Raw genomic sequence first — 14,931 nt, 5'->3', positions numbered from 1 at the left:
TTCTGTTGCCAGGGCCTCCTCCAGAGCGACCTGGAACGTTAGGTCCTTCTTAGCGTAGAGGCGTCGTTGCAGCTTCTCATCCTTCAGGCCACCGACGAGGCGGTCACGAAGCATGTTCTCCAGCTCTGAGAAGTTGCAGAACCGGGCGGCTTGGCGGAGAGAGGTCACAAACCCAGTTATGGTTTCCCCAGGGCTTGCCGCTTTGCGTAGAAGGCATTTCGACGAGCCACCACTGAGGGCTGCGGCGAAAAGTGCCCCTTCAGCTGTTCCATTATTGTTTTGTATGGAACAGTAGCGACGTCTTCAGGCGCAAGGAGAGCCCGGGCGATTTCAAACGTCTCCTCTCCGCAGACGCTGAAGAATATCGCCCTCTTCTTGGCGTCTTCTTCGTCGGTGACCCCTTTGGCTTCTAGGAGGAAGGTGAAACGGGAGGCGTACGCTTCCCAGTCTCCAGATGCTGGGTTGAATGGCGAGAAGCTGCTGTTGGCTGCCATTCTGAGTTCCTTGTGCCCCGGAGCTGAAGCCTGGATACACGGTGCGAGGCAGCGGTGCGGCAGTTGGCGGTGCTGCGGTGCTGTGTGTGGCAGTCAGCTCAGCGGGATCCCACCTTCGTCGCCAGTGAAATATACTCAGAGTCGCAAAGTGATTTCATGCTCTTTATTCAGCTCATAGTGGTGAGGAGGAATGAATGAATGTCCCCTCACAGTATCTGCTTTATATACATTATTTACACAATGGGCTGCACATGATTGGCTAATTCTGGAATTCTACTGTAAGCCAATCAGGTTGTGGATTCACTTCTATCTGGAGCAGGATTGGGTGGTTCCTGCCAACCAATCATACTGCTGCATTGTTCTAGGACCAATCAGACTGCTGCATTCTGAATCCTATTGTTCTAGGACCAATCAGACTGCTGCCTTTTGGATCCTATTGTTCTAGGACCAATCAGACTGCTACAGTTTGGATCCTATTCAACTCAGTACATAACAGAACCCTTCCCACATTCAGATTTACAGCACTGTACTAATCTCTCTTCTCTCTATGCCACCTTCCCATGCCACCTCTCTAGAAGCAGCAGCGCCCCCTTTCCCTTTGTTTTGCTTGCGATCGCCTTCCGTAAACAAAGAAAAGCAGGAGGCGAGCCAGCCCAAGGCCGCTCGGCCAGCCTCGGCAGCGCCGGAGCCTAGAGGGCAGTGTGAGCGCCGCCGCGGCCGCAGCCTGGAAAGGCGGAGCGGCAGGAACTGCTAAGGCGAGGCGTTTTTGACATCAGTTCCTCTGGCTGGAAGCGGGGGGTGGGAAGAGTTTTCTTCCCGAAAATGCCACAAGTAGAAAGCGGCGAGCCCCGGGCGGCTGCCCTGGGGCAGGAGGCGGCGAGCGGGCGCGCCCGGTGAGGGTCTGCTGCTGCCGGCGGCGTCTTCGAGGCTGCGCGCCTACTCTTTTCCCCTCCTGGGAGCGAAGGAGATTCAGTTAGTGGCGGCGGCAGCAGCAGCGACGTCAACTCCGGCCCCGCTCGCCGTCGCACCCAGCATGAGCGGCGGCGGGCGCTCGGGCGCCCGCGTGGCCGTGAAGATGGAGGTGGCCCCCTTCTACGGCGAGGACGGGCTGGAGCTGCTCCCGGACTTCGTGCAACTGCCGGGCTTCGCGGGCGGGCCCGGCGCAGCGGGACCTGCGGGGCTGGAGCCGGCCGAGGAAAGCGCGGCGGACCAACAGCACAAGCTGCTCCTGGCCGGGAAGAAGCAGCAGCAGCGGGAATTGGTGGCGGCGGCGGCGGCCACCCCCGGCGCTGCCTTGCCGCCAACCGGTCCCTTCACCTCGCTGCGCCCCCGGGGCGGCACCAGCAACGCCGTGCACCGCCTGATCGCCGACGCGCCCGGAGTCGGCCAGGAGGTGGGCTCGGGCGTGCTGCAGCCTCTGTTGAAGCTGCCGGCGGCCGCCGACCTCGAGCAGCTGCTGATCCAAGCGGGCAGCCCTGGCCTGGCCGGTCCGGCCAGCCCCGGCGGCGGAGGGCCTTCGGTGGTGGCGGCGGCGGCGGCCGGGGGCTCCTTCTTGTACCGGTCTCCGCAGCCCTCGGCCCAGCAGCAGGCGGTGACGCAGGAGCAGGAGGGCTTCGCCGACGGCTTCGTGAAAGCCCTGGCCGACTTGCACAAGCAGAACCAGCTGCTCGGCGTGTCTCCGGCGCCCCTCTCGCCCACCGCCCACCCGGGGGGCCCCTGCTGCCCTCCGTCCCGCCAGGAGTCGCCCGCCGTCTACACCACCTTGGGCGGCTTCAACCCGGCCAGCCCGTCGGCCGGCGGCACTTTTTTCCCTCCCCAAGTCGTGGCTCGCCTTCCAGCGCCCGGCTCGACGGGCAGAGCTTTGGAGGAGCCGCAGACGGTGCCGGAGGCGGCCGTGGTGTCGGTTCCTCCTCCGCCACCTCCGGCGCTTTCGTCCGGAGACTCGCCGCCGCCGGCCTCCTCCTTGTCCCCGCTGGACGCCGAGAGTCAGGAGCGCCTGAAAGCCGAGCGCAAGAGGCTGCGCAACCGCATCGCGGCCTCCAAGTGCCGCCGGCGCAAGCTGGAGCGCATCGCCCGCCTGGAGGAGAAAGTCAAGGCGCTCAAAGGGCAGAACGCCGAGCTGGCCGCCACCGCCAGCCTCCTGCGCGCCCAGGTCACCCAGCTGCAAGGCCGCGTCCGGAGCCACCTCTCCAGCGGCTGCCACATTAACGCCGCGGCGGCGGCCCCGACGCAGACCTCGGCGGCAGCTAGCCAGCCCCCCGGCAGAGAAGGACCCGCAGAACCGGAGACCAGCGCTTGCTGAAGCCGCTCGACCGTCCCGCGACGGGGAGAGATACCGAGGCGCGCACAAGCCTGCCTTGCGTGGCAGAGCGGGAAGGATGACCCCTTGATGGTGGCGAACCTTCAGTTCCCTCTTCTTCGGTTCCCAAAGGTGCCATTCGGTCGTCGGAGGAGCTTGGCGAACGGATGGGTGAAGAGGTTCCTCTCCCACACGCCCCCTATGCACCCCTGTGCCCTCTTCCCAGCTCCAAAGGGAGCCCCAAGAGCCAGAGAGAAACGCGGCGTAATGGGAGGTGGGGAGGGAGAAGAAATGTGGGGAGCAGCAGTCTCTGCTCCTCAGGGGACAGGATGGGACAACAGGCGTTTTGGACAGCCAGGGAATGTTGTTTACTCCGGAAACAAAACTTTTAACAAGTACTCTTCAGTCGAAACCAATTTGAGATCATTTCCAGCATCGATAGCTTTCCTGCCAAGTCGTGAAAGTGACGCTGAAGTGATTAATAACCAGATTGTGGTGTTTGGGTTTTTCTTTCAGGAGCACAGGTCAGGTGCGCAGACATCAAGGCGAAGGAGGGTGTGTGAAGCTGCAGCAGTTGATGCCATTCTGACAGTCCCCAGTTACATCAGGAAGCCTGAGGCTGGTGATCTTCAAAAACAAACAAACTCCAGCTTGAAAATGTGCTCACTTTTCTAGCTTCTCCAGCTCAAAACAAATCTGAAAAGCTTTGCAGATCAGACGCAGAAAAAAACAAAACCAGATTGTTGCTGGAAGTCCAAAGATCTCTTCAATGATCCCACCTGAGCTTATGGTGTGGGCAGAAGTTGTCTTTGTTGAGGACTATATATTTTAGAGATTCTTGAATTTTTTTTATTATTTTTGTGGTGGAAGGTGATTAGAGTCAACCTGTATAGCTTTTTCTTCAAGTTGCCAGGGATTGTTAAAAAAAAAAAATCCAGTATTTTTTGGCTGCAGGCTTATTTATTTATTTCTTTGAAAAGGCTTTAGATTTTCTATGATGGGGTGCTAATTGTTTGGTATGGGGCATGTATGTCATGCAGATTGCTAGGTGTTTTGATAAGAGCAGTAATATTTTTAAAAGATACAATCCTTGCAGTTTGACACGGGGCAGTTTTGTGAAATGTTTCTCAAGAATTTGGGATGGTCGTAGCTAATACAGGGCTTGTCAAGTCTTATGTACAGAGAGATAACTTATTATTTTCCTGCTGTAGAAGTTTTATAGAATTGCTCAGACTTTGAGAGAGCCAAAATGTAATTGTTTAGGAAGATACTATAAATATTATAGACGATATGGCAGTGTAGTTTTTCTTGGTGTAATAATGGAAAGTCTAAAAATGATTACCGTAGTTGCTGTGAGAATGTTTTGGTTGAATTTCTGATGCTGGATAATTTGCTCATCATGAATGAGTAGTGCTAAAGTACAGCAACAGAAGATGATGTGCCACACAAAACTATTTATTTAAAAATTAGTGTTTTAAGAAGATTGTGGGGCTTTTTCTAGACTTATGAGCTCCATTTTATTTCTTGTGCCAGCACAAATCTGGGACATTGATAGGCTTATTTATTGAAATGCTTTGGAATGTCACATTTTATTTTTATAATGTGCAGAATGATAAAAGAAATGGTTTTGGAAGAGTAAATATCAGATGATTTATCCTTCATGGTGCACATTCCAGCTGTAATTGCTCTGTATGGAAGTATAGTAGCTGAGGCTGCAGTCCTATGCCCACTTACTAAGGACTATGTCCCATTGAACTCAGTGGAGCTTGCCTTTGAGTAGACATGTCTAGGGTTGCACTGCCACTGCTATGCAGAAAAGCCTTGGTTTTTTTTTTAAAAAAAATAGAACAATTCTATTGTACTGTGTTTTGAATAACACATAGAAATGTGGGTAGTTTTTCTTCCAAGAACAGTGTATAAGCTATTTTATTGCAGTTTCCATTGTAAATATTTTCTAGTTCTCAGTGTGTCTGGCTGTTAACCAGAAGGTTGGTGGTTCAAGTCCACCCAGGGATGGCTGTGGGCAGGATTCCTCCACTGCAGGGGGGTTGGACTAGATGACCATCCTGACCCCTTCCAGCTTCCAATTCTGTGACTTTGTGATTCCGGGTGGGAGGAGGAAAGAGAAGTTTGAAGTCTTTGAGGTTTGTTTTAAAGTGGGATCAGTAAAAAGAAACTGTTGCCTGTAATTTGTTTAACTGAGAGTTTTGACAGTTTTCTGGTCAAAGTGCCGTGCAAAATCTCCTCCCCGTCCCCAGTTGTATAGAGCATAGTTTGGATGCTTCTCAAAATGCAGTTTTATTGTTTCTGTGGTTTATTTTAAACTTGAGCTCTTGATATAACAATCGTTGCCTGGATATAACATGTGAATAGCTTGTGGCAGTGTATATATATTACTTTCCATAAGGCAGCACTGTGACAACCTTGCTTGAGAAATAATGATAAACAGATATCATAGATTATATTACACAGTACCATTTCCATGCTTTGGAGAGATTCTTGGAGCGATGCGTTGCATATTTACTTGGAAGTAAGTCTCAGTAAGTTAAGTCAAGCTTATTCCCAAGTTAAGTACGCATAGGATTGCAGCTCCAACTTAATGACATCAGGAGCTTTTTGTATTTGGAACCATAATGCTGCAAATATGTGAAATAACCAGTCTTATCCTTTTAGAAATGGAGAAACTTGGAAGAAAGCTTAATTCGTTTGATCAGTCCATCTTGCATTAATTGCCAGAGTTTCATCAGTGTGGCAGAAAAAGTACTTGAGCTTGCATACTCTTAAAGGATAATATGGCAAAGGTGGAGACTTTATAGCAGTGCCTTAAGTGTGAGGGATGCAAATTAAATAACGAGTTGTATAAAATGTATCACCTTAGCTGGGACCAGAGCAGCTCCTACATTTACATAGTTGAAAATGCCCGATGATGTGACAATGTTTTTTCTCAGGTGGGTTCTAGTCTGGAATATTAAATCTAAGGGAAAAAAGCTCAGGCTTAGATAAATCACGGTTGTTGCTGCTTCTCAAATGTACCTGGAAGTTGCATGTTTTTTGCAACTTGTTTCTTAACTTTTCTCATAAGGGTACATAATAACTCTGGCTGTCTCAGAGGTTGGAGCTGGAACCTACGTTTTCTTACCTGTTGCGATTGATGGGGCTGCATGCTGCATCATTTCTGCCAAAAGCGTATTTTGCTTCTTGAAATATATGCAGTGTTCTAGGTTGTTCACCCGTTTTGTAGCCTTTTTGCTATCTGCCTCGTATTTGTATTAAAGGCTGTTGTTTTTCTACAAGTACCAGTCATCCTGTCAGTGTCCCTGCAAGCCTGTTTAAATGCAGTGTCATTCACGACTGAACATTTTACTTTCTGACCCACCAATAGAATTCCTCTCATTCCCCAGCCTCAGATGCATTCAAAACCATTCCATGTTGTGGTCTGTCCCTCTCCTCTCACCCACCCAGTTCTGAGAATTTCTCTCTCTCTCTTTTTGCAGAGGTGAGTTAGTACCTGATTGATCATTCCTTTAAAATGCACTTTTCTCATCTGAATCCACCTTTCCACTCCTTTCTGCTTGCTCTTTTGTGTGCTCTTTGGTTTGCTTTCTTTGGCTCCTACACGTTGGATCATTTTAAGAATACCCACCAGATACACACACAGGCATGCACACACAAAATTCCAGGCTGATTAGTACTCACCCGCATTAGCACTTCATTGGGCAAATATTCCAGTTTCTAGTGAGCTTGGTGATCCGGGTGATGTCCATTGTTGAACTGGCATGGCACTTTCTGTCAGTGAAAAAGGCGATTTAAAGGGACTGTAAACCTTTTTGCTTAAGTAGAGGGAGGGCAGCTGCTTTTCCTGCACACTTACATAGCCTACATGAACACTCAGGTAGTAACTCGCATGGTTGTGTGTCTAGAGGAGCTGACTAATTTGTTGCTAACTTAGTGAGTGACGATGTGTCACAACTCCTACCCAATTCCTCTTTTTAACACACTGGTGGTATAGGTCTGGCTCTCAAAATATTTTTTTCTATCGTTGGGTGGAAGCTCATGTTCAGGTGTGAACTCGATCTTCAGAAACATAACATGGTGGTTTTTTGGTGGACCTAGATGCTCGTAATGGCGCGTGATTTTATAGCAAGTAGGTTCTTCAGCTACAAAAAAAATGAATCGCTGGGTAAAATGCCAACTATCTAAATGGTGGTGGTGCTTTCCATTTTTAACCAGTGCTGAACTGTTGCCATAAATACTAGTAGGGTAGTGTTTTTCATTTTAAAGTACTCGAAAGCAGATCTGCACTAAGTGACATCTTAAATACAATGGGCAGATGTTGACGGCACTTAAGTTTCCATTGATTTAAACATGTTCTCAACTCTGCCACTGAAATCAGTGGCGAATGAAAGTACTAATTTTTGCTGAAACAACTTCTGGATTTTTATATTACAGCCAGAATATATTTTAATAGCATTTCCCTGGAGAGGAAGAATTTATAAAGCACAAAGCGATGTAAGTGAGGCTTATTTTTGCTTTCTGCTGCAGATTTGAATCCATTCTTAGTTATACACTGTGGCTAATTGTGAAGACGGAATTGAATGTTGAAATGGCCTAGCTCAGAGGCAGCAAACTTAAAAGTGATTTCTGTTCATTTCAGTTGGGGTTAAAAATAATGAACACTGTTTAGTAATGATACCCTGAATTTTTTTAATCTGTTCCTTTGCGGCAGAGACACTTGATTTGATCAGTAGCTATAATTTCATAGATTACTAATGCATATGTTTCCAATCCAACATTTGGATGCAGTCATTCCAAGCAAGTCTGTCTGCATGATTTTAAAGTGGTATTCTAAGATGTGTAGGTTTTAGATTTAAGACTCCATGATTCCTATGCATGCTTAATCCTAGAAATGCTGATCAGCAAAGCTGCAGCCTTTTGCGGTCATGCAAGACCTGGTCTCGTAACTAGAAGAGTTGTGTGGGAACGAGAGAATTAACCTTGTGTGAGTTAAGCATGAAAAAATAGACTACATGTATTCACACTAGTTTGAGTTATATCGTCAGTCCATGTTCTAGGTATCCTGCTGATACAATCGCAAGCAAGCTAACCTGCCATGCCGGGTAAGGAGTCTTTTCAGATATTCTGGTTCTAATTGCTTGCAAATGTTTAAACAGTGGATAATATATAATAATAATAATAATAATAATAATAATAACAACAACAACATCCAACTAAGTCACACTTGTCCATTGATTTCAGTAGGTCTACTCCTGAGTGTGATTTCATTGTCCTGTATAATACATCAGAGGATAAAAACTTGCTGCAGTTACTGAATGATGCCTTCTTCTGTTAGCATACTGTAATCCCTGTTTTCTGTAATCTGCTTACTATTTCCCATAGTAGATAGTACCGGCAGTGGGCAAGTGTGGTGGAGCAGAGGCATTTACCTGACTGCCCAGAACAGGCATAGGCAAACTCTGCCCTCCAGATGTTTTGGGACTACAATTCCCATCATCCCTGACCACTGGTCCTGTTAGCTAGGGATGGTGGGAGTTGTAGTCCCAAAGCATCTGGAGGGCCGAGTTTGCCTTTTGCCTGGCTCAGAAGGTGAGCCGCCATTACATTCTGGGAGTGGCGATGGTGCAACTGCTGGTGCATTTGCTCTGCGCTGCCCTCCCGGTTAATGGCAGTGACTCATCTGCCGGGAAGTCGGGCGAGTGCTTCCATCCCACTATGCCGTATGCTGCTGAATAGCATTCACTGTAAGTTGTCTGTTGCATTACGGTTTTGTTTTTGTTTTGTTTTTCAAAGTAGGCATGCTGAGACCCAGTAGTAGAAAACAGTAAAACAAATGGGGACCCTGCTTGGTCTCTGTCAGCTGCCTCCAAAATAATCACATTCCTGATAATCCTTAGCAGTACAATAGTGAATTATTGTATGGCACCTGTACCAAACTGCTTTGAAGCAGGTTAAGATGAATGGCTTGATCTGGAATGCTGTAAACGTGCATGTTACTGTGAGAAGAGCATAAATGTGACCTTTTTTGTAGCTTTTGTCCTCGAGTCCTATCAAACTTTTTGTGGGCATGTTCAGGGAGGCAGGAGAGGATATATTGTTGATTACTATCCTTTCTAATTTGTGCTAGCAAGTTCCTTTACTTATCAGAGTTTCACATTCCCCTTTTAAACGTAGCTGGTTGCAGGCTTGTGTAAGCCTTTCACTATCAGGTTCCTGGTAAGTTCCCTTATATCCCTCTTAAAAGAATAAACACACGACAATCTTATTTAATGTCAATAAAAGTTTACTCACATCATCAGTTCACAGTTGGATCCCTGAAGGCAGACTTAGTTACAAGTATATAAATGTGGACCTACCCCATATGGGGTATTAATCCCAGTGACTGCAAGCTAGCAGTCACTGCAGTTCACACAATGAAAGGAAGATGGAAGAGACAGAGTGTGGCAGCATGCCTTGTCCTTTCGTTACCTGAACAGGTAAGGTCACACCCACCTCTAGTCACATGCAAAGGAAGGATGCCCGAGCCAGGAGGAAACAGGAAGTTTTCGACTGGCTGGACCAAACATTTCCCCGCATGTCCACTCTAGGAGAACAAGGAATGTTGTACTTGACTGCTACTTATGTATCACATCCCACACTTTTCATATAAAAAGACTTCGTAACCCAACTGTAAGCATATTTGCTATCACAATCAAGTCCTGCTCAACTCAGAGAGGCATTCTCTGAGATATGTGTGCATAGGATTGTAGTCTTTAGTTCAGGGATGGGGAACCTGTGCCCTCCCTCGGCCGTCAGATGTTGTTAGATTCCCAACAGTCCCAGCCAACATGGCCAATGCGCAGGAGAATGGGAGTTGTAGTCCAGCACGCACCTAAAGAGCCACAGGCTGCCCACACCTGCTTGAGAGTTTTCAGCATAGGGACAGGAAGACTTGAATCACTGGGATGAGTTCAAGTAAGAGTTGTACAGATTATTGATGGTGAGCAAATGAGTTGCTATCCACTCACCATTAGAAGAATATACAGGTAGAACCCTATATATACTGGAGGATATATATGTTGTTGGGTAGACTGGGTTTGGACTGGAAGTACCTGGGTTCAAATCTCAGCTTGGCTGTGATGGTGCTCTCTGGATGACTCACTGTATTTCAGTCTAACTTACCTCTCAAGATTTTTGCAAGGATTAAAAGGAGTAAACCTCACGTACACCTCAGTGAGTGTTTTGAAGCAATGGTAGGCTACAAGTGTGAAAGAGAATTATGTGAGTCAGCACAATTTAGTCCCCTTGCACTAAATTAGATCAAGGGATGTTACATCTCACTGAGATGACAAGGTTTTCTGTTTTTTTTTAGAGTTCTGCCAAACAGTATTTCTTCCAAGAAGGAAAGACTATTGAGGGAGCAGTTGTTCATGCTACATTTTTTTCAGGTGATGCTGAAAGTCTGAGTATCTTTGAAAAATGCAATTTTCTGCACTGTTGACTTGAACACTGTTGCCAGTCATTTCATATAGATTCTTCGGACTGGGTCTTTCACAGACATCTTTCAACTTAATCATAGCAGTTGAGATATAGCTTGGATTCTGTCACTTTGTATTATGTTGTTAAAGTGGGGTTCCTAATTGGTGCATGAGCTTCATTTTAATGAATTTCAGTAAAAGAGTTGCTATAGATACTGTATAACAGACGTGTTCCTAAACATCAGTTAAGGTTTTACATTCCGGTACCATAATATCTGCCCGAAATGTTGCCATTTATCACAGCTTGTGTGCTGGCACAAAAGCTGACATGTCTCATCTTGAGAACTTAAGGGTTCACAGCAAGCTTTAGGATAAGGTCTTTAGGGCCAATTTTATAACTCAGAGGAATCAAATGGCAAAGCTTTTTGAGAATTGTGCCTCTTCAGGCTGCAGGTTGGGGGCTGTGTGTTTGAATGCTCTCGTGTGTGAGGAGAAAACCTTGCAACTAAGAAGGAGCATACCGGGAACAAGTATTCAGCCTAATCTTGACGTTCTCTTTGTGAAATTAACTTTGCTAACCTGTGGCCCTTTGTATGGTGTCGGACTTCAGTTCCCACCTTCTTTGGGGTAGAAAGCAGTCAGAGTCCAACAGGGGACCATTGGTAAGCGATCCCTGGAGAATAGAGCAGTGTAGCCCTCTCAGGTTGTTGGTCTACCACTTCATGGCTTAGTACTGCCTAGAATTTTGGAAAATTTGATTTAGCTACGAAAACTAAAGTGCTTGATAATTAATTATTGAAAATCTGAGCGGGTTTTTTTGCGGGAGGGGGCAGTGTTATTGTAGGTAGGTATCACCTTGACTTTCCTTATGAAGTGTTTCTCTCCCTCTCTATTGATTTCACTACCGGTGATTTTTCATTGTTACCTAAGCTTAGCCACGGTAACCCCATATTGAAATGTACTCAAGTGAAATATTAGTTTAAATGCAATTGAGACAAGACAGTTTTATTGTTATAGCAAAACCTAGGTTGATGGGTGGGTCCTGTGTCTTTAATCAAATGCACCCTTTTCATATCTTCCTACTATATTACAGTGGTACTTTGGTTTACGAACTTAATCCATTCTGGAAGTCCATTCTTAAACCAAAGCGTTCTTAAACCAAGGCGTGCTTTCCCATAGCAGCAGGGGACTCCGTTTACAAATGGAACACACTCAACAGGAAGCAGAACATGTTCTGCTTCTGAGGCAAAGTTCACAAACCAAAACACCTACTTCCGGGTTTGCAGCATTCTTAATCCAAGTTGTTCATAAACTAAGCTGTTCTTAAACCAAGGTACCACTGTATACAGTTTCAGAACTAAAGGTTGTAAAAGGGGGAATGAAATGGTTTTTATAGTTTCTGTAGAATTATATATTGATGTCAGATGTTGGGTAGCTGCCCACCTGATTTCCCAACCACACTGTAAATCCCAAAAGCGGTGGATGCTGATAACTGCAGAGTGGTGTCCCTACTTTGGGGGAAAGCGATGAGAGGTGGCACAGGAATTGCCAACCCAGTGACTGCCCAGTGATCGGTGGTTGTGGCATTGGAGTAGCTGGCATGCTCCCATCCGTATTAGGGGAGGAATACTCCAATAGTCTCTGTGCTGGAGCTCCAGGTTCAATGACCAAAACACTATTTTTACCTCTTCATTTGGTAATTGACCTGTGTAACGGTAAACTTGGCTTTATTATTTACTTAAATGGGTTGTCTTCTTGGGATACACCTGCACAACCAAGGGGAGCATTCCATAGCTGTATGGCGAAATTAAGAAGTTCTCTCAACCCTTCTTTCAAAACAACAGCTTGTAACTATCCTGTGTTGCAAACATATATAACTTCCAGGCTTGTAAGGTTTATGAGGTGACTGTCCTGAGGCGCTCCAGACGCTGAACTGCATGCCCCATAACCCCAACCATTGGCTGTGCTGGCTGGGGCTGATGGGAGTTGTAGTCCAATAGGATCTGGAGTGTCACAGGTTAGCTGTCTCTGGCTTAGGTGTATGGGGGAAACAGCATTTCGTCAGTGGGGGCAGTGTTAGAAACTCAGATATATAAGCTTGGCGTCAAATGGCTCCTGAAACCAGGTTTACAGTCGCCAAAACGGAAGGCCTGGTTGCCATTTTTGGTTTCAATGTGACTTTTTGGTTCCTGAAATTCATTCTGATTGTGCAACTGAAATATAACGGATAGAATTCTACAGGATGTGTTGCTGGTGTGTGAAAGCAGTCAAGATCCAAGGATCCCCAGGCATGTGCTTCCAGATGGTAGAGACGTCAGGCACAGACATCTTCACTTGGTTGCAAGTAGCTGATAAAAAGATAAAGGGACCCCTGATCTTTAGGTCCAGTCGTGACCGACTCTGGGGTTGCGGTGCTCATCTCGCTTTATTGGCCGAGGGAGCCGGCGTACAGCTTCCGGGTCATGTGGCCAGCATGACTAAGCCGCTTCTGGCGAACCAGAGCAGCGCAGGGAAACGCCATTTACCTTCCCGCCAGAGCGGTACCTATTTATCTACTTGCACTTTGACGTGCTTTCGAACTGCTAGGTTGGCAGGAGCAGGGACCGAGCAACGGGAGCTCACCCTGTCACAGGGATTCGAACCGCCAACCTTCTGATCGGCAAGCCGTAGGCTCTGTGGTTTAACCCGCAGCGCCACCCGTGTCCAGCCAGTTGCAAAATGCTCTGTGAGGGGTGGGGGGTATGCACTGGGAATGTGTCCCAAAGAAGGCTAGAAGCAGCTCAGGCAGGGTCATTCTCATACAGCCAGTTATTGCACAGTAACAAAGTCCTCCTAAACAGAGATACTAGTTCGAACACTCAAGCCTATGGGACAGCCAGCATCTGCAAAAAGTTTCCTGTTTGCTAGTAGTAACAGCAAAGAAGGGGGGAGTTCAGTTGCAAGAACAAACGCAAACTTTTACTTGCTGAGGTTAGAGGTCCTTAAAAAATTGTGTTTTAACAGTTTGTTTGGACAAATGAATAATTCACTGGAAATAGGTGTTTTTTATGATGGCTTGCTGGGCAATCTTGTGCATGTCTACTTGAAAGTAATTGGGTATTACCTTGTAGTAACTTCAATGGGAATTTGCTCAATTGGAGTTCTGCTTAGGTAAGTGTGTATAGGATTGCAGCATTGCAAAGGTTAATACCTAAGCTTTCATTCATGATTTCTGTATTGAGTGGTTGGTTTTTGACAAAGAATGTGTTCAAACAATTGAGGGTGGCATGTGAACATACATAAAATACAGGACTTAATAAAAATGTGCCCAGCACTTTCCCATTGTGGCTTTTCATCATCACTGTTCATAAAGCATAGAACTAGAAGTTGTTAAAATTGATGATTATAGACATAAAGTTTTTTTTAAAACTAATACTTCCTCTTGACTAAATGTACAGCTTGATTTGTGTTGTGTTGTGTCGTGTGTGTGTGTGTGACTGAGGAGGTAAAATGTTATACCTCGGGAATTGTCTAATGGTTTAAATCCATGTTTACAAGAATATTCCCAATTCCTACTGCCAAACAGCAGTCAGCTGCCTCCCCTCTTTTTCTGTCTCTTATGAACTGAGGGTCGTGGATGACTTTTATTTTACTGTATGGCAGGTAGAGATTTTAGGATGGTAATGTTGGTCCTGCTGTTGTTGCAAACAGTGGGCCTTTTGCCAATGACTTCGTGGGAACAGGATCAAATCTCCCAAACTTTATGTTGAGCACTTAAGACTAAAAGGCGACTTGCCTTGTATGTGTATCTGATTGTAGTGGCTTACATCAACATTCTCTGGTTTTTATCACGCTGTAGATCTTTAATAGAGACTGAAGTGAACATTCTTAAGTGGGAGGGATAGGCATTCTGGAATGTAGAACATTCTCATGCTGAAATTGTTTACATGAAAACAAAAGATTACATTTATGACTTTGTAATCGGCGATGTGCAATTTTGTACATGTTGTGTTAAAACTAAGTTTATAAGATACTGTATGTATAAATACTTGACTGAGTATTTGATATAAATATCAGAACATTAAAATGGCTTTATATTCATACCATTTTTGTTGGTGTTTCTTATTTTGCCCTGCTAAAGTCAAAAGGAGCAAAGCTAGAATCATTTGTAAATCATTCCAAAGATAACAGCATGGTTACTGTGCAGCAAAATTTGCTGTGATTATCCATTTGAGGTAACTGATGTCTAACCTTACAACCTTTTATGGGAACTAGTTATAAAGTTAGGAGAGACCTTCAATAAAAGATCAGATTTCAAAGCTAAACACTGACCCAGTCTCTATCTACACCACCTACCCACGAGATGGCTTGCAGATATTTTATTTTTTGTCATGCTTATACCTTTCTCTTCCTCTAAAGATCTCATACAAGTGGGGTTTCCAAGTAACTGCCCAGTCACGTACGGTAACTTCCAGACCCACATCTGCTGTTATCTTCAACTGTAAAACACTTGCCATGTGACTTGATTGTTCTCCTGGCTCAGTTGCTTTTGAGTCTCTTGTTTCGAGGGTAACTCTTCTTTATACTACTCTGTGCAGAATAAATAGCTAATTTGCTAACAGGACCACAATTGCTTCCACACGTATACAAGAAAGCCAGGTAAAGATAATTTAAGTTCTAGCTCCTG

The 14,931-nt window shown here is 45.8% G+C and overlaps 1 protein-coding gene and 1 long non-coding RNA gene across 2 annotated transcripts in view; both read left to right on the top strand.

The window, feature by feature from the left end:
- Positions 1–14,931, top strand: part of LOC308466345 — a 201,577-nt gene that overhangs the window by 47,581 nt on the left and 139,065 nt on the right. The gene's annotated exons all lie outside the window — the stretch shown is intronic.
- On the top strand, positions 996–14,347 carry LOC308466212 (transcription factor JunD-like). The gene has a single exon (XM_080986918.1). The coding sequence runs from the start codon at positions 1,528–1,530 to the stop codon at positions 2,794–2,796; it is 1,269 nt and encodes a 422-aa protein (XP_080843044.1). The 5' UTR covers positions 996–1,527; the 3' UTR covers positions 2,797–14,347.

This window comes from Podarcis pityusensis (assembly GCF_964106645.2).
Source record: "Podarcis pityusensis genome assembly, chromosome: 17".
In the NCBI taxonomy this organism is placed as follows: Eukaryota; Metazoa; Chordata; class Lepidosauria; order Squamata; family Lacertidae; genus Podarcis; species Podarcis pityusensis.
This window is presented reverse-complemented; position numbering and strand designations above follow the sequence as displayed.

Bases quoted from the DNA above. Each gene is read 5' to 3' on its own strand.
- LOC308466212 (XM_080986918.1), top strand. From the start codon at position 1,528: ATGAGCGGCGGCGGGCGCTCGGGCGCCCGCGTGGCCGTGAAGATGGAG.